Genomic DNA, 24,417 nt, shown 5'->3' with positions numbered 1-24,417 from the left:
AGAGGTCAAATACACAGAAACGATTCAATGAAGGTCCAGTCCTCAGTTCTGCTCGCCTGATTATAATAATGAGACCTTGTAAAATAAGCTGTTAATGTTCAGCTGTGACTGCTGCCTTCAGTGTTGATGTCACTGTACAGTAAGCGTGCTCGGTAGAGGGGGGGGATCAGTTATCAATTATTTTAATACAATTTTTACTGGTGCCATTTACATAAATGTGATTGAAAGAGGAGGTTTGTGGTCTGAAGGTCGCTGGAATGAGTTCTTGAAGGGAAAGGAAAAAAATGTGAGCCTCCAAGAAAACATGGTTCATCATTTACCAGGCAGTATGTTACAGATTCAATATCCGTCACTCCCAGCGCATTCAAATGTGCCACTAAATCCACATCTCTTGTGTCTGAAGGTGAATTCTAGACCAGGCACGGAAGATCAGGATGTTGCCATGAACCTATTCAACATGTCGGATGCAGCTTGTCGCTGGAAAACAGCAAACGCACTCCTCCCTAAACAAACACTGTACAATACAATGATGTCATGATGTAATCTTTTATATAAAACAATAATCTCCCCAACACTGTTTTATCGACAACCCATTTTAGCTCATCCAAAATCACTATGAAGGACAGCTTAATGTGCTTTGTGACCTAAACAGAAAAAGAGAGGTTCAGAGTTAAGTGTTTGGAGTCATTAATAAGGAGTTTTATTATGAAAAATGTTCCATCATTTAAAAATACCAGCCCCTGTTTTGACAGCAGTCTTTGTATTCTGAATATGGATGTTGACTAACTGGTAGCTGTTGCTCCTAAACTCTGAGACTTTACTAAATCTGTCATTAAGTGTCTTGTCAGTGAAACCCCCAAGGTGATTTGCAGTTAAGATGGGTCAAGTTAATGCATAAAAGTCCAATATCACTTCTAGCGTGATTATAAATTTTACAGCCTAACATCAGCAACAGTTACTGATGCAATAGCAAGGCCATTTATCTATATAGAGCGTATTTCAAGTTGAGCAGCTGCTCAAGGTGACTTACAAGTTGCATTAATATGGTAAACAAAAGATTAGAGCATTAAAATGAGATGGTCAGAGTAAATTATAAGACCATAGCGGGGATCAAAGTTCAAAATACAGCGGTGAAAAGGCAGGTTCATATTTTTTCAAGTCTCTTAATACAATACTGACATGCCCATATAAACATTGAACAAGTTATTGGAGGCTGTATTTGTTCCTTCAGTTCATATTTGCTGTGGAGAAGTTCCCCTCCTAAAGCAATTACAATGTTAGTGGTGGGTTTGGTTTAGTATAAAATCCCCTCTTTGTGTTACTGTCACTCTGCTGTGACTCAGCAAGGAAACACAGTCCGTGGGAGCACAAAGAGGGAATTTAGTACTAAATGGTCTGTAGCTTTAGAAGATACCCACTTGATTCCTTGAGAAACTCAGACTGCTAAAGTCCATATTAACTTCATCTGAAATAGCCTTCAGAAGGGATCTCCTTGCAGCCAGTGGAGACAGCTGGGGCAAACCAGTGCATACTTCAGATGACTATTGTGAGTACTGATGTGAGTATTGTTTTAAAAAAAGTACTCACAGCATACACCTATCCAGCATTACACTCTTCTAGTTGTCAGACTCAAAATGTTTTTTTAAAGAAGATGGATGCACCCAGAACCATCACCCTCTGCAAAACTGCAGAGATGTTGGTGTGATATGCTACAGTAGTTGCTGTTAAACCTCCAGTGTGTAGGATGTATTGATTCAACTAACCATGAGGTTGCAGATTTTAACAAATTTAATAACCCTTGGCTCGCCCTCACCTACACTGGCTCTGAATGTAAACGTGCAAAAAACGAAAAAGAAAAGAAGGCCTCCTCTAAAGCCAGTGTTTGGTTTTGTCCATTCTGTGCTACCATAGAAACATGGCAGTGCAACATGGCGTCTCAGTGGTAGAGGACCATAGACGTATAATGAGAACTAGTTATGGTGTCAGAGGCAGAGCCCCATCCATTCCTATGAAAGCTGCTCAGTGGCACTTGAGGCTGGAATAAAATCAACCAGAACTTTGGCATTCTGCGATCCATAGAGCATGTGCACCAGAGATGTCTGCCAGTCAGCGTGGCTTGCACCCTTTTTAACCTGTGGCTCTGATAAATGGGGAGAAAATTATGAAATCTTGCAGCTCTTCTTGACTTTCTAAATCTTATTGGGCTGAATGGATCATATTATGACAGTCTAATGAGTCATTCAGCAGGGGTTGTGACGCTCAAAAAAGTTCATCCACCATTTTACTGCCACTAATTCCACATTTAAGCTGATGGGGAAAAGTCATTTTGGCCTCCTGTACATCATGTGGTGCTGTAATTGCACCATTTGGCCACTATGTCGTCTTTCACTACAGATTCAAAGCCTCATGCACTTCCTGAGGGCCTGAAGAGGACCTGCTCCCTCTGCAGATATAAAAGACTCATTGTAAGGTAATGAAAACACAGCAGTTTTTGGCTCAGATGATTCTACGCTAATGACACCAGAATTATTAATATGATATTCTGTCTCAGCCAGTAGATCCACACTGTACCTTTAATGTTGCCTCAAGCGGCTTGCTTCAAGCAGAGATGAGTACAGAGTTCTATGCTCACTCCACTCCACACCCCCAGATTATCTTTTTCAATTTCAATTTGTAGCTTGGAGCCACTAAAGCCAAGCCCTGTAGGACAAGGAAAATAAAACTTAGGACTTGAGAGAAAATGGAAGAGAACTTAGGAGAGGTAATTCAACAGATCCCCTTCCTTGGATCGCTGCCAGAGATGAGAAAAAAGGCAATTCTGGAAAAAGCAGAGAAGGTTGTGGCAATGGCAGTTATATGCCCATTTCTGTTTATATACCCAAATGTTCATGAGCTACTTTTACTATTACACCTCAGTGTTGTATTTATAAGCTTGGTTGGGCAGGAGGAATAGTCCATATCTATATGTACGCATATCAAACTACTACAAAAACCTTCTCTGCTACAGTTCGTTCAAATCTTTGAAATTTGAATAAACTTCAAATGACCTCGCTACACCTCCAAAAACAATCTGAATCAGTTATTAATCCCTGGTGCTTATCCCCGTGGCCTTATCTGTCATGTTGGCATATTCAGATTTACGCACTAATCTGCCTTGTACATTAGATCAACAATGGTAAGCAGTCACCTTGGAGTTAAATAAGTCCAATAAAACTGGTGTGTATCTGTGTGTATGAGAGCTATTGTTCGGCCAGATTTGTGATGGATTTCATATGCACGACCATTTCAAAGTGGACGACAGGTAGCGTTCGCTTTTCCCCTTGATCTGAAAATCTGGGAACTGTCTGTGTGTGTGTGTGTGCGTGTGTGCGTGTGCGTGTGTGTGTGTGTGTGTGTTTGTGTGTGCAGATGTGTGTGTGCAGATGTGTGTGTTTGAGAGAGGGAGGGACAGTAACAAGTGTCCTGAATTTGATTATGGCTCAAGCATCATTGTACAGCTGTATCAATCATTCATACCATTAAGTGTTTAGTCTCAATGAGATCCTGCTACAGCGAAATCAGCAACACATTCAAAATGTGCAACTCATTTTGGTGTTTGTGTGCATGTATGTGTGTGGAAACTGTTCATCCCTACAGAAATTCACTTTAAATTAATTGCACGGATTCAATTTCATTTCATTTAAACTTTGTCACCTCGAGGCAGAAGAGAAATAGCCTTTGTTAGCCATTTATTAATTTGATGGATTGCAGACCTGCAGATGCATCTACCAGATCCTTTGAGTGTGTGTGTGTGTGTGTGTGCGTGTTTGTGTGTATACGCGCGCTGGAATGGGCATGGGTATGTTCTGAAGCACCAGGACAGTGTGTGTTCTTGGCCGGCTTGCCGCCTGGCTGTGCCCAAGTTAAGTGAACCGTCCCCGGGCCAGCTGTCACCACACACACCCATGGCCCCCTCCTCCATTCCCCCAGCCAGCTGGGTACACTCACAGCTCACTTCTGAAAGTGTGTTTGTGTATGTGAATGTGAATTATTCTGTTGGCCTATGATTAACCCCCCCAACTTGGGCTAGAGATGAAGTGTGCTGCTCATTTCCACATGGATAGACAGAGGGCAGAAAAAAAAATGGAAAAGGGATGAGAGGAAAAGAAAAGAAACAAAAATAACCAACAGAATGAATCAGTATGCTTCTTCACCATCTTATCTTAAACTTGACCATTTCTCTTCACGTTGGTCTCTCTTGGTAAGAGACAGACAAAACTAAGGACATTGTGTGGACGGAGTTGGAGAAACTCAGACTGAGAAAGACACAATGTAACACAAGTAAGAATCAACTGAGCCACCAAAATTGCTTTCTTGCCAATAGTTAGATGCATAAATGGAGACTAATCTCATGCCGTGTGGTAAATATGAAGCTTGAGCCAGGATATGGTTAGCTCAGCTGAGCATAAAGACTGGAAACAGCTAGCCTGACTCCATCCAAAGGAGACAAAATCCCCCACTGGCCACTTTTAAGTTTAATCAACATGACATATTTTGTTTAAGATGTGCTAAAAAATGTAAAGACAACAAGTTGTGTTTCTATTTGTGCAAGACTATTCCTTCTTGCTTGAATAGCAGTTCTCTTGAAGTCTATGGGAGATGCTTGAACAAACAGACTGAATGAACATATAAGTCGTGTGACCTGATGAAGACGTGCTTTACAAAATGAAAGAACACACTTCAGAGAATAGGCTAATGAATGAGTTTTTTCCAAACGGCCGCATTCGTTTATTTGCTGTTGGTCCCAAAATAGTATCCAAGCATGAAAGATAATCTTTGAATAGTTCAACTTGAGTCAATTAGAAAGGCTCACCATTGTAAATAAAAGAAGTTGCAAGTGACGCTTGAAATTACTATAAAAACTGAAATCCAGAAGCGACTTTTCATTGAGTGATGGGGCTAATAGTAGCTGATGATTTGCTGATGTTAACTCTGATTTTTAATTATGCGTTAAACTAACCTTTAGCTATAAAACAACAAAAGTCTTACACATGATAGCAATCAGAATCTTGTAGAACACCTTTCAACAAAGAACTAGACCAATTGTTAGGAAAGAATGCGTCGTAAAATATGAACGAAGGGATCAATTTTGGGATCAAATCACACTTTGCAAACTCTGGTCACTGTTTAAAAAACTCTTTTAGGTTTATTTTATTTAGCGAATGCCAGTTTAGTTATTGTACTATCAGAGTTTAGCTTATTTATTCATGTTGATCTGTGACTGACCTCAATCAGACGCCCCAATTGATTTTAAATATGGCATATGATCAAAGTAACTAGCATGCTTGTAGTCATTGAATGAACACACAAAATGCACATTGAAAACACATGAAACGTTTACAAATTTAAACGAATGCCTCCATAACTAAGATTGATAACCTAACAAACTGAGAGGGGAGAGATGGAGGAGTGTTCTGCCCATTCACCAGATTTACTTAGATACTTAGACATTACTGAATACTTCCTCTTCTTTATTCATCAAAGGTTATACGACGTAGATATGTTTGGTTTAAGTCTGCTTATTCATGAATCTCTCATAGACTACAATAGAGCTGGCACCAAAGTCTGGTGCCAATGCAAAATTTTAAGCTGTCATGTCCTTTCCATCTTTTATAGGTTCTCGGACACTGCAATGAACCTATAAAATATCATCGCCATGCGGTTGCCAGGCAACCAGGCAAAACAGGAAGTTACTGTGGGTAGCCCCATCCACGAATTATCGTTTGTATTGATTTAACAATGTATTGTACTGTATTCATTGAGCCAGGACTTAGCCCTCTTTCCAGTGTTTATGCTAAACTAAGCTATGTGTCTGCTGGTAGTAGATTTATATTTAGGCCTACTGTAATCTCCTGTGGCTGTTAGCAAAAATAAGGGAAAAAGTGTATTTCCCAAAATGGTAAACTGTTTTAGTTTGTAGTTATATCCTCATGTGTCACTTGCTCACTGCCCTGTTGTTGTTTTTTTTATATATACTAGTTTAATCCCAAGTTGGGAAATTCCTTTTTTTCACTCACATTACACACAGGTGCGCACACGCAGTGTAGAGGAGATGAGCAAAGGGGCTGCCACACATGCCACGGTGCCCAACGAGCAGTGTTAGGGGTTGGCACCTTGCTCAAGGGCACCTCGGCAATGTCCAGGATGTGAAACGGCATTCTCCAACTGCCGGCACACATCGTTCTTTTTTTGGTCCGGGTGGGACTTGAACTGCCGATCTTTAAGTCCCAAAGCCAAGTCCCTACGGACTGAGCTATTGCTGCCCTGTTCTCAGTGTCTCTCCACCTGCACCTCATCCACTCATTAGTTTAGTCTGTATTAAAGCGTGTGTAGGTCCATCACTCTTTTTTGGTTTGTGTTCTGTTCTGCTCTGTTTCCCCACATCAGTCCTGTGTCTCCCGTGTTCTGCTTATTCCTTGTGTTTCTGCCTCTGTTCCCAGTGCTTTTTTGGTTTGTACTTTGTTACGTGTTTGTTTTTGGTACTGCTTTAGTTCTCAGTCTGCCCGCTCTCTCTGTTTTTGTTGCCTTTTGTCGCCAGCTTTTTGTTGACTGCCTTTTGTATTTGCATTTCTGTATTTGGGATTTTCTGGTATTGGACATCAGTTTCATTAGTGATGCACACTTTTGGTTCTGTTACCTGGCTCAGTGTATCTTTTTTCATTTTGGTCCTGTACCAAAAGTCCCTCTGAAAAGAACTGCCCATCTCAATCATCAGAATCGATATATGGCTTATCAGGTAATAATTATATAAAGGGCTTCATCGACCAGAAAACAAATATCTTTTAAAGAAATAAATATGCAAGTTTGGTGTGTTGAAGAATCATCAGCCAGAAGAAACTGTATGGGTGCTGCTCCAGGCTATCTGTAGCTCTATAACGATGACTGATTGACAGAAACATGTCAGTGAGAATCGCATCTTACAAGAAAGTCGACATCTCTAAAACACCTGCTGTCAGAGCTGTATAATGCCGACTGGCTGTCTAACTCCCTGAAATATGACATGAAGGACCGAGCTAATATTGAAAGTCTGTATGTCTCAGTCTGTAAGGGCCCCCGAAGGAGTTCACAGTGTGCTGCTCAAATATATCTCTCAAATATTGGGAGAGCTTTCAGTCAATCTTCACTTCAGCTCTCACACACCGTGACTTTATCCCTCTTATGGCACCACGCAAACTCTGCATTTATTTTTGCACTCCGTTATTTAGTTGTTCCAGATTCTAATTCTGACTTGTCCATACCAAATGATCTTCACATTATCCTATGATTGACAACACTGCGTTGTGGTATCCCGGTTGCCCAAAGCTCTTCCCACTCAGCATGTAATACATTATCAGTCAGAAAACACACACGTTTTTGAGAAAAGCATTGTAAGAGAATTTGTTTTTGTTTTCATAAGCAGACAGAAACTGTAGGGGGGTCATGTCTTACATTTCGCTTACTGAATCTTTTTTTTTTGTTGTTGATTCTTCTTACCTACGAGATCCCACTCCCCGTTGGGTATGTAGGTGGAGATGTCAACGTCCATCATCTGGAGGTCCAGCAGCCAGCCGTTGTGGGTCCAGGAGCCAAACTTCAGGTCACACTTCTGCACATCGAATGGGAACCACCGCACATCGATGTAGCAGGTACTCTTCAGGATGCCTGGAGAAAAGACAAAAACATGTTGAGGTGGAAGGTCTTGTTTCATGATTCATTTTGCTTCAGTGAGAGGGAAGGATCACAGCATCACATACATGTTTCAAGATACAAGGTTTTCAAGACATAACGTCATTATGATGTCATGTGTTATGTCTGTAGTTAGCACCTACATTATGTCTGAGAAATTGTTACAGACCTGGGATTTGTGTTTATGGCGGTGGTATTGCACTCAGAAACTGTGGGGGGTGCCGAATCACACAAAACACTAATTTGTACATAATGTTGCTATTATTTAACATTATGAACGGACCTTATTTAAAAAAAAAATGTCTTCAGTCACTTCTAAGGAAAGCAAGAGGAAAAAGTCATAATAATGAGGAGTAAATGAAAATAATTTCCATTATTAAAACAAACTGTGGTTATCAGCATGCTTTGGTGAATTCTGGGAAGTTTCAGTAGTTTTCAACCTGTGGCAGACCCCACATTGTAATATAATTGAAACAGCATTGAAACACTAGTTTTTATTAAACATGGTGTCTGAAAAACAGTTAATTCCCCCCTGTCTTTTTTACTCTGACACCAAGATGTATTTATACTTGCAAATTACCAAAATCGTGTGAAAGGTGGAAGTTTTAGTTAGCGAGTTAGGTGTTGATGACGATGATCGAACTAATGATCTTTCTGAAGACCACGATAATGATCTTAATAGTTTTAAAGTGACAAGAGACAATGATGGCGATTATACTTTCACAACAACCACACAAAATGGTTATGCAGTAATAAGAATTGAAATTGAAACTGAAATTAAGTTAGTGACATTAGTAGACACATTTAGTAACTCAGTGACTGTCTTACCTGGTGGGATGTACTGGCAGGATCCTGAAGCATTTACCAACACATTTGTATGGAAGGTAGCATCAAACCTCTCGTCAGCACTGCAAGGGGAAAGGAGTGGATAATGTAAGAACAGCATTGGAGCATTTAAAGAAGAAACCCCTCGAAACAAGGGGACTGATCTTTAGAAGAGGACAAAAGCCAGAAAGGTGAATAAAAGGACCACGGGTGATGAAGTTGGTCCAGAGCACAAAGGTAAAGTCAGATGCAAAGAGAAACCCAGAAAAAAAAACCAGAAGGTGAGAATGAAGGTGACAGAGCGGTAGAGACAAGCGGGATTAGTGGCGATCCAGACAGACAGTGTTTAATTTTACTGATCGTCTTCAGCAAACATGATTGTCGGCCATCACGACGTCCTTCAAACAGACAGGGATTAGGTACGCACAAAAACTGAACTATAAGCATCATAATCAGAAAAATACATATTTCCCTCAAGAACAAAAATCATCCTAGGAATGTGAAAACAGTTTTATTACAGGGGGTAAAAGAGGACCCGAGGACAGAGAACAGTCGTGCTTAGACTACAACAACAAATGTTCAGGATTTTGTTTCAAAGTATCTCTCTGCATACATTGTAGTAAAAAGAAGCTTGTCAGCAACATCAAATATTAAAAATCTTTAACCAGAGTGGACAGACCCAAAGAAATTGATTCAATTGTATGGTACTGTTAACTAAAAAGCACTTACAGAACACATCTCTCCACCAAGGCTTCACAGCACTCTACTTCTAATGTTATAAAACATAAAATGTCAGGTTAGCCATTTTAAACCGAATATGCAATAAAATACTCTGTGACATTCCTAAATGCCGTCCGGGGTTTTAGGGCTTAGTGCAAAAATAAATTGTACAATATTTCAGCTGAGTCTCTCTCATGGAATCTTAATGACTCTGTTTCCTCGGCATCGGCATTGGTAGTGTCATGTGAAAATGTTAGTGTTTAACCCACTTCTGTACAGGGTTATGATTTATGGTAGGGCGCGCTACATTTTTAAAGAGTGTCGCTCATCTGAAAATGAAAAACTAGTGTGTCATTTTCAATTTATGCATCAGTGGAAAGTTTTTAAATTGTCTTGATTGTAAAAAGAGACCCCTGAGAGTTCTTTCTGTCGCGTTTAGAACGTGCAATTTGCAAAAGCAACAGCTTTAATTGCACAAATGTGTAGCTGTATATATGTTTTTAACATATTTGCTGTATCTTTAGTGATGATTAAGCTGGCATGAAAAAAAAAAGTTTGGTTCAGAAAATGCCGGCTGTCAGTAAGTCTGATAAAGGTTTGGCTTGCCTCTGTGCCACCACATAACAAGCACAGCGCATGACAGCCCGGTCCCCAGGATAACATGTTGCTAGTTAACTTGCAAACCACTGATGCATTCACATATGTAAATATCATAGGCTACATATCGTATTGACATTTCAGCAAAACTTGTCATATAACATTGACATTGCATGTTTATGACCTGACTTTCATGTCATGCGTCAGGGCTGGCAAGCCAGTGACCCCAGTTCAAGAAAGGGTTTCAACATTTGTTAGCCTGACAGCGCTTTTATGGTGCCAAACCTGGATATGTGTGACAGGAAGTCAGGACATCTGCTTCCATGTTTGTGTCAACAAACCCCAGGTGTTTTTAACGAGACCTTGGGACAGCTCCAGCTGCGTTTGTAGCATCCAAAACAGGTATTTTTCCTCAAAACTTGATCTTTTTTTAATCCTACCGAAGTGGAAAACCAGTTGCTTAGAGTTAACAAAAGATCATGTTTTGGCTGGAAATACCTGTGCCCAAACCTAACCTGAGCATAAGCACAGAACAAAAAATTAAATCGAAAATTACACTTGAAAATAAAAAAAGTTGCAATTTAAAAAAATGGGTTATGTGTGACATGAAAGGAAAGTGTTGAGCAACACTAATGTCTGTCACGTGACAAATAAAAAAGCATTTAGCGCTCTTTCTTAAATCAGACTTTACAGAGCTGCTAGCATCACAGACAAAGACACACAAATAGACAAAAAAAACATAGAAGACTAAAAACATAATCTCCCTGACAGGACTAATTCAACTGTATAAAGCCTCATTTGATGGCAACATAGGATTTATTCATGTATTCATAACTCGCATGATTTTCATTCATCTCTTTTGGTATGCTGTGACACCATAGAAACGCTGAATGCAATACAATCCAAAGCCATACAGAACAGCCTGACTCATACCAGCATCTATTATTTTACGCAAGTGCATTTCTACCACTTACAGTCTGAGACTGGAAGCAGCAGGAGAAAGTGAGGAGCATGCCTAAACTCCTCTTGAAGGCTTTTTGTTGGACAGGTAGAACATAAATTTGAGCAAAGTGCACTGGGACTGAGCCCAGGAGGCATTTAAAAAGACAAGGCTTTACCCTATGCAGATTTATTACGGCTCAATCAATAATCTAATTCCAATCACTCTTTTTTACTTAGCAGAGGTTGGAAAAACTAAGAGGCTGTGAGAATACGTGGGAACAGCGGCAATCACTCTTGTCCACTACAAAAATAAATGAGCTAAATTAGCATTTAGCCTTGCAATGGTGTTTGGAATACATCAACCTAATAGGGATATTATCTGGGTCACATCAACATTAAAAAACTGACCCTCAGTTTCTAGTTATTTAAATCAATTATCAAAATACAAATGCAGGACATTTTTATAATGAAAGAGGGTGTCTTAAAATAAGATTCAGTAAAGGGATGAGAAATAAATCCTTAAAAACTGAACCTTTTCAAAATATGGATATATTAAACCGTACCTAAACATAAGACAGGTAGACATTCGTGTCACAGGTGACTTCTTCTTCGATGTGCTTAATTGTAATCACATCTTAATCAGATCAGTAGGTAAGTAGAGCATGCTTCAGAAAAGGTCATATGTCATGTGGAAAAGATAAGGGCATGATGAGGGTGTTGAATCCCAATGGAGTCCTTTCGCCCCTAAAGGGATTCCTCCACATTTTGTTTCTCAGATGTGAACCACTGCCTGAAAAACCAAAAGACACATTTGTCAAATTTGCTTACCATTTACTTGCTAAATAATTTGCTAAACCTAGGAACAATCGAGGAATAACATTTTCTGATACAACATACTGAAATGGCCTCATATATGCGTTGGCTTTTCATGCCTGTGAAAACACTGTTGCAGTATATGATAAAGCCTCACCATCAAGACATGCTACTAAGGTAAAGAAAGACAACATTGTGCTGTCTAGATTCACAAGTGAAACCATCTGCGCATGTAAAGAAAGCAGCTAAGTAGCGAGGTGGCTTACATTATTTACATAGAAAACACAATGAAAGCAGAAAACTTAGTCCCAAGTCCCTTGGCATCCCAACTTCCAAAGTGGCTATAGATGGTGAAATATTCAAGATCATGTCAGGGATGTCACAAATGGTTTCTATATTATTCATCTGAAATGGGATTAGGAATGTTCTTGTGCTGACATGCAGAACGTACAGCTGTCTAACTTAGATCCTCCACCAGTCAGGTCTCCATGTCTAAACAGTCTTGGCTAACTTGGAGAGACTGAAGAAACAGACAATCTGCTACCCATGGATACATGAAAATGCATAACTGTGCACATTCTCTGCAAACGCGATAACATCAAAGTCAGTCACTGATCTCTGGCCTAAGGTGTTGTTGTATGAACCACCTTATGATCAAAAAAAGCCTGGTGATAAGTCCCCAGGCAGCGTCTCCTTCTGAACCCCATCCAAAGGCTCCATGATCAGACACTGTACTTTGTACTGCTGTTTGATGCTTAAGCACAGACAACAGTGAAAGCCTTCCTCTCCAAAACACCCAGTCACAAAGAGTCAACCCCCCCAGTTCTCTCGGAGAAAACTCCAACATTGAAGCACTCAGCCAGAGGCTTGTGACCTTTGGTACCTCTCCACCTCCTGCACTACCTGCTGCTTCTTTCCCACCAGGGCGCAGACAATTCATGTCCTCAGAGACAGTTTTTGTAGACAGAGGTCAGCACACCAGGGACCCCAATATCCCCTGCCTCATGATAGACAGAGCACCAGGCCTCTACACTAAACTTTAAATGCTTTAACTGCAAGCTTCCCTCCCAGACTTTTCCTCATGGAGGGGACCCCAGGCGAGGTAGCTTGAACCAAAGGTTAAGGTCGAGGTACGCTTGAAACAAACAGGTTCACGTGGTTTTAGTCTTCGAGAAGAACAAGATGCAGTGAATCGTACAAAGTGGAATAAGCACAGACAATCACTCTCTCAGTAAGTCACTCCTCAGAGTATTGTAAACAAAAAGTAGAGCATGTAACATTGGTGTGCAAAGAATGAAGACTTGCACACACACATCACCCAAACTGCTGCATAAAGTGGCTATGCGTGTCAAATTGTCAAGTTTCGTAGCTGACGAGCACTTTGTTTTAAGCAAGACCATGGGACCGAAAACAGCCCTGCACGTGCTGCTTCAGGTACCAGTGCGACTTGAAATACAAACCAGGATGTTCGAGTTTGACTCTCAAATCCATTTGAAGTTTGAAGTCTTATTATATACCAAAATCTAGAGAGTGGCGATTGCCTGTTGTCTCAGCCATTGTGAGGTCAGTAGAAAGTAATCTGCCAGGATTGAGCACTTTCTTGTGTTTTATTGGCCACAGCAGCATCTTGTCGGACAAAAGTTGAAACCGGGCTGAACTTTTTTTGCAAGTCGACCCTGCGATTTCTCTGCCAGAGCACTTCGGCTGAAGTTGGTCCTAACATGGCTTTAAGGTGCCAGCACATTCAGATGCTTGTCTGATGGTCAAATATCATCGAACCCCCGACCGCCCCATGCGTCTCTGGTATAAGAATTAGAGTGTTTCTGACTTTCTGGGTAGACTGTAGAGCTGTGTAGACGTGAGAAAAGAGCCAGAGTTTGAACTTCTCTCTCAAATTCTCTTATTCCATTCTTGTCACAACAATTTCTGTCACTTTTTTTTGTGAGCAACCAAATACAACGGTTCTGACTGCTTTCAAAGTCGTTATCACCATATTTTAACAACGTCACGTCTCTCAAAGGGTGATTCTTAGAGAGGTTTTCCTGGTCATCCCTCGGGTAAAATCTAAATACTGAAACGAAGCGTCAGTGTTTCATTGTTGAAATACAGGCTGACTGCTGTTGTTAGGTTATAGAGTCAGTGCTTTTACGAAGCCCAGTCTCAAAGGACAATACTACATGGGTATTTATAAAAGCTCACAATTGGTGCATTCTGCTTGACGGGTCATTTGTTCACAGTTGTTTTTTTACCTTTATATAAAATGTTCCTATTTCTTACTCTTTCTGTCATCGTCCCTGCTGGACTGTTGGTACTGCAATGACCTAATTTCCAGACGGGGATCGGTAAAAGTTCATCTTATCGCAAAAATGTTAATCTCATTTCTTGCTGCGTAAAAATAGACATGAATGATTTTTACTCCCGATTTACACCGCATGCATACGGAATGTCAGCTCGAATCTGGTTCTGTGTCAGGACTATATTGTCGTTATCGTTAGTGATCACTGATCCCCACCGTAAGCTGCTTAATGTTCTGTATCATCCCTGTTAGATAGCCAAACCTTTCCCTTCTCTCTCTTCGTCTCTCACGCACACACACACACACACACACACACACACACACACACACACACACAGCAATACATGCGGCTCGAGCCATAAAAGAATCCTCAATCACCTTGAAGGTAGCTGGAAAGCCAGCGCCATCAATCAGCCTCACCTCTGCCTTGTATCGTGTTGTCTTTCCCCCATTACAAGTGTGATTCTTTATGTGCTCGGTGTGTGTGTGTGTGTGTGTGTGTGTGAGGGAAAAGATCATATGATTCTAAGGCGGCATGAGAAGGACTGATGCATTAAAAGCAACTTACTCCCATGTTAAATGCCTATGTTGGAGCGAGACAGTAAAATAATGGTCAACAATCACACACTCCCCACGGTATCTTTTGCAGTCAGCAATGCTATAAAATAAAAAGCTGTTTTACTCACCAGACAAACGCCGCTTTGTTATTCCCTCAAGTGGTATTCCCTCACGCATTAATATGATTTATGTTTAGCAAGGGAGGTCCTCATTCAAGCAGGGATTCTCCTCCATCACTTTGTTTGCCTGTGGAACTGTATGAAATGCTTCCTATAGCAATAACCAGATAACAGACTTAGAGCATCTGTCTTTTTTCCCAAATTACAGCGTTTTATCTAACATAACGTGAATTTATCTTGGCGTTGCAGGCCCGGAAATTAATATTGTATTCCTATGAGAGGTACCTTAACATATTTTATACTTCCTCTTGTGCCCGTCCTTCCCTCCTATTGTCCTTTTGGATGCATGTGCTAGATGAAGCCATCTGATTGCACTGTATGCACCACATACAGGTACATGGGCTATATTTATTCAGTTTGTCACAGCCGTTAAACAAGAAGGTAAATGCTCTGGATGTTTTCCGTGCAGGCAGCTGTCAGCAATTTATGTCTAAAACAAGCTTATGTTTGGGGACCAAATTGGTGCCACACATATTCATCTAGCGTGCGCGAAAGCGCAAAACACAGTGGACACTGGAAAATGATCAAGTCTGTAATGATTCCAAGGACCATTCTCCAAAACTGAGCAGGGCTAGACCACATTGTGAATATCAATCTCAGAGGCACATATAAACCTAATTTCTTTGTGCAGCCACAGGAGCCTCATCTCCATCCAAACAGCAAAAAAGCCAAAATGGCTGCACAAGTTGAATAGAGATGAGGTTCAGTTAGACTGACCTATGAATAAAAGAAACCAATGAGCTGCTCACAGGACAGATTCTTTCTTTCAAAGTCCCATTCTTTGGCAAAGGTAGGAAAAGAAAAGGAGTCAGCCAGGTGACTCTTTCCAATAAGACCTGTGGAGTATGATATTAGGGTTTTTATATGCGATGATGATGAAAAAATAAAGGGTAATAAAATAACCCAAATAAAGGTACATTATACAAATTGAATATCTGCGATTAAATTATGTCTATTCTTCTCTAGGTAAATGTACTATTCATGTTTCACAGTAGTCTATAAGTAGTCTAATTCCCACTGCCCATTGCAGGCAACAGATGCAAAGACCCCTGGGAGTTATGGTTTACATCCTCCCAGTGGGAATCTGCTCAATCATCTCATTAATCAAGGCTGTAACCAAGAGTGAAATTTCATCTGGGGAATATTTTCTCACACTGGGTTATTGGGTAAACACAGCCAAGAAAATCCTGTATATCTGTCCATGCATTACAGAAAACAAATCGGTATTAAGAGAGAAAGAAAAGAAGAAGGGAGAGGAGAGTGGAAGAAATAGATACAATGAAGAGAGTGTGCAAAATGGAATGAAATAGCCAGAGCAATGTTGGATTAACCACTGTGCTGATCGTGACAGTGGCCAGTGGGCACTCATACACGCAATTACTCGCAAAAGTGAGGTCTCATCATTTTAGCTTCCTTTCATCATTCCTTCCTTAATATCAATGTACTTTATTAAATAGCCAGTCTAATTTGTAAGAGTAAAACTACTCGGTGACTTCAAGTGCAGTGCGGTGAGATAATAAATCACTCTGTCAGGACAAAAGCTTTGGGATTCTCACAGTCAGTGGAATGGAGATTAAAAACTACATTAAAATGATTATACCAATACCTACATGACTTTATAAAATATCTTATGTAATTCTCTGAACTAGCGTGCAAGCTTTTTGTATTACTAAGGAGGCAAAGCAGGAAGTAGTGCTTGCAGTAGCTGACTGGCTGTTGCCGTCACTGCAGCTCTGTTCTTGCTTGACTAGCTAGTATGTTAGCATGCAGACAGACATCTTTCCATACTGGCCGAATGTAACGGAGCTGCCCATAGATATTATCTGTCAGTGAATTTGATGTATTGATTGTTGACGGGATATATGCTTGTAGAATAAATTACCAAACCTAGCTTTAACTAAGAGCTGACATTCATTTATGTTTAGTCGACAGAGGGGAACAGCCGACGGAGGGGAAAGTGCAATTTTAATACTTTTAGACCTCAGTGCAGCGTTCGACACTGTAGATCATGACATTTTAATTGACCGTCTCAAAACCTGGGTTGGCATCAAGGACACTGCACTTGGTTGGTTTCATTCTTACCTTTTAAAGAGAACCTTTGCGGTCACCATAGGTAATCATACATCACCTACAGCTCAAATAACCTGTGGTGTACCGCAGTGTTCAGTTTTAGGTCCGATTTTATTTTCTATTTACATGCTTCCACTAGGCCACATCATCCAACAACACAACGTCTCTTTCCATTGTTATGCAGACGACACACAGATATACCTTCTGCTGAGACCGCATGACTCGAGAAGCCTGGCTGCTGTCTTAGACTGCCTCAATGATATTAACTGTTGGATGGCACAAAACTTTCTTCACCTTAACAAGTCGAAATCAGAAATCATCTTGTTCAGTCCCCCAAACACAGACACCAGCCTCATTACAAATAGCCTTGGTCCACTCTCCAGTAACATTAAACCCGCTGCTAGAAACCTGGGAGTCATATTCGATTTGGATCTCACCTTTGACAAACACATTAAAACAGTTGTCCAGTCCTGCTACCTCCAACTCAGAACCATCTCCAAAAGCAAACCGATACTTTCTCATTCTGATTTGGAAAAAGTCATTCATTTTTTTCTGTCATTGCCCCTTGGCTTTGGAACGACCTACCTGAGGAGATAAGGCTTGCAGAATCAGTAACTTCTTTTAAATCACTTCTTAAAACTCATTTTTATAGACTTGTCTTTTTGTGATGTTGTCTCCTTTTTACTTTTTAATTTTTAACTTTTGAGTTTAATTTATCATTTATTTATTTTTCACTTATTTTCATCTTCCCATTGTTGCTGCAATTTACTCCATCATGTATTTACTTAATGGTCTAAGATTCCTTATCTGTTTCTATTGTTCTTATATGAAATCTCTTTATTGCTCTAATACATTTAATTAAGTATTAACTATTTCTATTCCATTCGTTTGCTCTACATTTTCAATTGTAATTTCAATCGTGTTACTTTTATTTATTCTGCTTTGTTTGTCAAAGCACTTTGTAAACCTTGCTTTTAAAAGTGCTATATAAATAAAGTTATTATTATTATTATTTCTTCCAGCAGGATCCTCGTTGTCTCTTGGATTCTTTGTGAGCTAACACAAAGTGGAGAGCCTCCTTTTTTTGCCAGATCTAACTGTATAACCATTTGCTATAAATGGTTTATTCCTTGACCTTAATGTGTTTTTATTGCTCCTGCCTGTCAACAAGTTATTTGCCCGAGGACTGAAGAGAAAATAGACTATCAGTACTACCACTGATAATCTCAGGATGTGTAATGCCCTATATCCTGTTGAGAAGTGAAAAAAAAACCAGATTTAATCGATAATATGTCTAAAAATCAACTGACAAGTTGCTGGTGAAAGAAAGCATCGATTGGCGTAGTATTAAATGGGAGAGGAGTAGAGAGGATATAACATGAGACGAGACTTGGCCACAGATTGTTAATACACCCTACCTGTTGTAGAGGAGGATGTCTGGTACCCAGACCAGGTTGGAAGGGAAGCGCAGGTTCTGAACCCCGGGGTAGCTCTCTGCGTTCCATGACAGGTAAATGTCTGTCCAATACTGGAACAAACAACAGAGAGAGTGAAACGAGTTGATACAAAATGCAGTAAGATGAGGGGAAGACATATAAACGAGCACAAAACACATGATAATGTGTGCAAATGGCAGAACAGTTAAGGACAAGCGACTGAGGTTTAACTAAAATGGGATGAATGCCACATTTAAGGCTCTCTACACTAATCGGTTTTCGGTTTGTATCTCAGCCAGACGAGCCACTTTGTTACTTTTGTTGTTGATTATATTGTGTGTGGCAGGGACAGCATATGTTTACAGCTCTGACAGCCACGGGCATTTCACAGCTTCAATAGTGTTGGTGCAATGCCACCAAAAATACATGTGTCATCTGTGCGTTGCATCCTTCCTAAAATATATAACACAACAATATGTTACACGGCAGCAATGCAAAACCAAAGTGCGTCAGAACTGTCTTTGATCAACCTCAAACCATTACGAGTCAAACACTGCGTCTTTACTCAGAGTAATATTCCTGCAACTGTGGTCTCTTACGCTTTGTCTCCAGCTATGATAATGCAGCCTGGCAGTGAAGCCTTGCCAAGGCAACAGTTGTTGGCACTGACTCCTGCTCTCCCATTTGAGCTGGTCCAAATTCAGCAAGGGGCATCAAAGCCTTTAAAAGAACTGAGAGCCTGCGTGTGTTTTGTGCCTCTTTTCATGACTAACAATAAGTAGCTGGAAGATGGGAGATCTTTGGGATGACCGTTCAAATGCGTGGCATGTAAGCAATTTATTTGTTTATTACTGTTGTTTTTTTTTCTTCCATGTGTCTGTTTGTATGTGTGTGTAGTGTACAGTATGTATTTATATATTATATATAGAAGTCACGTATAGATGTAGGCCCTCAGATGTTCTAGCCGTAGGGCACATTCTCTATGGAGCAAACACAGTCCCGTCACTAATGCGGCCACAGTACACCGGGCACATCTGTTTGTGCCTTTATATATGTATGTATGTATGTGTGTGTCTGTGCGTGTGCATATGTGCACATAAAAAGTAGGCACTGTGTATTGTGTTTGCATGAATGTGCTCTTAGAACTGATGCATGTGTCCGTCCATCTAAATAATGTTTACAACTTACAATCAACCCCAAACCCGGAATGTAAAAGTGTCTTCTACACCACCACCACTAAGAGATGCCATCCATCTGAAGAGGGCCTGCTGACATATGTCTCCACTCACGCGGCTAATGACTTAATCACTACACTTGTCATCCGTGGGCCTTGGCGGTTTGGTGCTTGAAAGTCTTCTTTTCATGTCCGTTGGCTGGGAAAGCACAGCTAACAGCCAACAGAACAAATTGCAGCTTGGTAACTTTGTAGTCTGTCAGGGACAGATGAGGAAGACACTAGGCAACGTAAGGTAACAGCTGTCTAAGAATAGGTTTTGGAGTTACATAAGAGAAATTTAAGAAAGCGTCACTAATTTGAGACAACTCGGTACTTATTATGAGAGTGTGAAAATGATTCTGTGAATGCAACAATGAGGATCATACATATTTTACGGAGTAGGATGCTAATATGCTCAAGAATGCATACATATGTACATACATACAGACATACATACATACATATATATAGAACGTGCATACATTATTTATAGTTACAGCGATAGGTTTTTCTATTTTCCATGTAACACATGCAATTTCTTACATGATAATAACAACTCTTATTTACACCTTCTTTGGTTTAAAATTTTAATTCAATTGGTGGTTAAATTCTGACGTTATTTACTTACTTTACTTACTGACATTATTTATTAGTTGCAGCATTCTCCTAAACAGTTGTTTTAGATGGTAACTTGATTCAAAACATTCAAAAAACAGTGTAAAAGGAAAATGACTCCAAAACAGCTCCTCAGGTGTAATCCAAGTCCTTGTAAACCTCAAGATTCCAAATTGATTTGAAAGTAAGTTATTTATACCTTTCCTCAGACAAAATCTTTACTGTAGATGCTAAATTAAAAGGGTAAAAAGAAAGCATGCAACCCATCTGGAATGGGTGCAGAAGTCCAGTAAATCAATTTGGATATTGGAGCTTCTGGAGCCCCCATCTACTTCAGTTGTTTAAGAGAATCTGGCAAAGCTGTTTCGCTGTAAGGCTCCAAAAATATTTGAATCTTTACCAAGATGTTCCATCAGCATTGTTGTGAGTCGATAATAGCTGAACTGTCATTGTTAGGTGAATGTGTCCTGTTAGTGATGTTGTTGGATTTTAGATTTGGTTGCCCTGGTTTTGAGATATTTGTCTCTGAGATGTATGTATATTCCTCAAAACAACTGAGGTAAATAAATCATTGGTAGTACTCACAGCAATGAATAAGTGCATTTAAAATGTTCAACAGTAAGGCACCTTTCCATTAACAGAGTCCCGTTTACTCTGGATAATCCACAGAGCTTACAGTGAACAGGTGTTATATTTTCGCTGGAAGAAAATAATTGAAAACTGTTGACACTATGACGTGTGGATTATCGACTCATGGCAACACGGTTCCACAGGAACAGTTTTTTGGGGGGAAATTTGGGCGGACTGACCCATTAAAAGGCTGTTTTTCATCAGAGAGCCGACTGTAGAGCAGTACACAGAGGTAGCACCCAGTTCTTAGAAGTGTCAAACTCATTATTCTCAAAGTCAAAAACCACCTAAAATCCAATCCATTCAGATGTGGGACATTTGTTGCCTGATAAACCTGTAATCCTAAAATCCTCCACACTGCAGCAGGTTGGGGGGGGGGAGGGCTTTCTGCTAGCTAGTTAATGTCACCTACTTCTCAAGTCTCTTTCGAAAAATGCTGCATCGGCAAAGTCCTGTAAGCCATTACACCACAGTGGACGCCAGTATTAAAGAGGTGGCTTCCTGAATAATTGATTCATTCATAACTTGTAAGCCGGTCAGCAGCCAACTCAGCCTGACTGAGTGTATGCTGAAATCCTTAATGGGCTGTTCTGACTGGGGCTTTGGTGATAATGAGGCTGTTGTACCTACCTGACCTGCTTGATGTGACAGTTTCCTGAGCAATGTAATGCATATTCCCTCTACCACTGACCCAGTTTCAGCTTTTCTATAATAGGATGTGAGCGGTGTGCATGGATTAATAGTTCACACTGTGTATTTAAAGAATTTGGAATGTTCTACCTTTCCAAAAACACTCAGGCAATTTAAGTAATGGATTAAACAGTGTATGTATCTGTTCTATCGCAAGTTCTAATTGTTAGCATGTTTGGCTGTTTAGCTTAGTGTCTACAGTAGTAACTGTAACTTTCATCAAAGTCCGAGAGTTTGCATATCATCATATTATGGAAAGTTAGGTTCCCATATCCTTTATGAGTAAAAAAGGAGGTCTGGGTATTACACACTGTAAATACTGTGGATGTATCAAAATACTCAATCCACTTAAAAAAAAGGAACACAGACTTTGTATGAGCTATAAGCACTTCACTAAGAATGTGATGTCAAAACCATACAGTCACCGCCCTCAGCCTAGGGCTTAGCGTTACAGTGGTTGTGAAAACACCACGGCACAGCTGATGCCCGTGGGAGGTGCCTGCTCAGGCCTAAGAGAGCTGACCTATCAGAGCAGACTATAACAGTGCGCTCAGACAGAGGGCAAATAGAGGAGCTGGAGCAATGGACAGTATGAGCAAAAGACACAAAATAAGAGTATGAACCTGAGAACTAGGATTAAGTAATTCGATGCGTTCTCTCACCAGCTACTTGTCGGTTGATTTTAAGACATATTAGTGATTACATCTGCTTTTTCACTTCTCAACGGGATACAGGGCATTACACATCCTGAGATTATCCGCGGTAGTATCGATAGTCTTTTTTCTCAAAAAGCAAAGGCAAAGATTAAGTAACTAGAATTGTGGACATAAAGATAATGTAAAGAAAATAACTCCATTTACAGCCACTTAAGCCTTTGATGATTCATTGAGGCTAACATTAGCAACTTTGCCCGTCTGTCCGCAAAATGTACAACTCCACCGAAACCAGCCAAGGTCAAAAAGATTTTAAAGCATTACATTTGCCGAAAACATCAGTTAGTCCTAATTAAAATTGAAACAATAGCTTTGTAAATGTAAGGCTAAGCAGCCAGACAGGGACAGATTAGAACAAAAGTACAGTCTCGTCTCATATTTTGCTTTATCTTGTTTATAGCACTAACTAGCTCTACACCGCAATACCATACCAATGAAGATTTATTTAGTCTGGTGAGGATGCTGACTTCCTGGAACATGGAGCCTAGCCTCTTTTGGCACAGTTATCATTTACGTGGTCATCAGGTGCAAATAAGACACCTTCAAGGGAGTTCATGTCTTAAAACTGAGGGCGGCTGTGGCTCAAGAGTTGAGCAAGCATCTTGTTATCGGAAGGTTGCTGGTTCGATTCCCCTGGTCTGCATATCAGAGTGTCCGTGGGCAAGATACTGAACCCCAAACTGCTCCGGATGTGCTGGTCGGCAGCTTGCATGGCAGCCACCGCCATCAGTGTATGAATGTATGTATGAGTTACTGGAAGTCGATTTGGACAACAGCGTCTGCTAAATGCCCTAAATGTAAAACGTAAAAACATGTTATTGTAAAAATAAAGAGGTCAATCAGCTAGTCATGGCGCTATTGTTAGCTCACTTAGCGAGCCGGCTGCTGCTTTTAAAATCAGGGAGCATCAGTTGTCTCTGAGCCAGCAAAAACAATGGTTGCCAGGTAGACATGAGCCCACTGTATCTTGAAGACCATTTGTTTAAAAGTAAATGACTTTCAAGTTGTTCATCTGCACTGTAATCATTGGGCTAGAATGGAAAGATTACAGGCATAAAGATGTGTATAAGAAATCCAGTGCAGCCTTTGGTTAGGCTGAGAATTGTCCTGAGATAATGTCTTTGAAAACATGAGTTGCCGGCTTAATAAGATATTTTTATCCTCATCCTCCTGTTACATACCCTAATGCTGACAATACAAATTATATCATTTTTTTTTTTTGACACGACCTAATGTGACTTCCTTTTAATCTATTGAAGCAATTTGCTGAGCATAAACTTCAAGCTTATATTCCACGCTGTCACATGAGGCCCAGAACAACACCCGTCATTTTGGTCACGGAAAACTGTTTCTGTTGAACGCCATAGGTTCTTGGTTGCAGCTCGAATCATACTTTGTGACTCTGAAAGCAGTTAGATGTGAGCCCACAGGACACGAACAACACGTGCACTTTCCAAAAATATACTTCATGACAATTATGCAGTGATCACACAGAATGTGCTTGGAGAGGAGGCATACCAGCTGCAGCCAGGCGTTTGTGATCATCACTTGGTTCTTTTCATCCTGGAGGGGAACAGGAACAGAGAGAGAGAGAGAGAGAGAGACAGAGAGCAATCAGCAACGAGTAAATGTGACTGTAGACAGATAGTGAAGGAAATTATTCCGCAGGGTGGGAGGAAGTGAAAAAAAATAAACGCTGCATGTCTGGTAAACATGAGATGAGATTATGAGAAGGATCAGCAATGAAGTCAAACCGCAACCCCTGATGACTCAGAGCCGGCGTGCTCACCGAATGACAGTGTTGCACTACAGCTTTTTTTTTTTCCCCCTCTTCCTTGTAATGCAACAGAGGTCATGTTTTGCCATTGTAAATCAAGGATGAAATCATAGATAATAAGGCATTGAAGGAAAAATAAAGGGGTAAACAGCAATTTGAGTGGGAAATAGACGGTGAACCCCGCGCAGACACGGTGCGGCTCCTCGGTTTCATTTTGCGTTATCAGTTCGTGGTCAAATAGTCAGAGAGGGAAAATAGGGAAAGAGTGAGATGAATCTTGATTGGCGGAGAGAAAAAGCAAAACAGACAGACGCTGAGATAATTCACGGCACAGCGGAGAGAAAAAGATAGAACAAGGTCATAAATAGAGACCTGAGGACTTGTGTTTTGCAGAATCTTACGTGACGGCGACTAGTTTCGCTCCTTGTTCAGCACTGGTGCGCTGTGTGGCTCACTTATTACCTCCCTCCCATTCCTGAAGAACAGTGTAAACTGCTTGACAGTGTTAGGCGGTCACGGCAGCGTCTTCTATCCTCTGTTTATTCACAGATGTTACACTTCTATAGAATCACTTATGGGATTTATCACTTTATCTCCTGTCCGTGACTGGACCCTTTGAAAAACTTTTCCTTTAAT

General features: G+C 40.4%; 1 protein-coding gene across 1 annotated transcript in view; it reads right to left on the bottom strand.

Moving 5' to 3' along the window:
- LOC115582649 (neuronal acetylcholine receptor subunit alpha-7-like) overlaps positions 1–24,417 on the bottom strand; it is a 62,447-nt gene that overhangs the window by 9,041 nt on the left and 28,989 nt on the right. Inside the window, exons 3-6 of the mRNA XM_030418730.1 lie at positions 23,523–23,567; positions 18,123–18,232; positions 8,533–8,612; positions 7,513–7,680 (exon numbers count right to left, since the gene is read on the bottom strand). Of these exons, the coding sequence (XP_030274590.1) occupies positions 7,513–7,680; positions 8,533–8,612; positions 18,123–18,232; positions 23,523–23,567 (403 nt within the window). The remainder of the gene's footprint in view (positions 1–7,512; positions 7,681–8,532; positions 8,613–18,122; positions 18,233–23,522; positions 23,568–24,417) is intronic.

This window comes from Sparus aurata, chromosome 1, assembly GCF_900880675.1.
Source record: "Sparus aurata chromosome 1, fSpaAur1.1, whole genome shotgun sequence".
In the NCBI taxonomy this organism is placed as follows: Eukaryota; Metazoa; Chordata; class Actinopteri; order Spariformes; family Sparidae; genus Sparus; species Sparus aurata.
The sequence above is the reverse complement of the archived record's forward strand: the minus strand, read 5'-3'. Positions and strand labels throughout refer to the sequence as shown.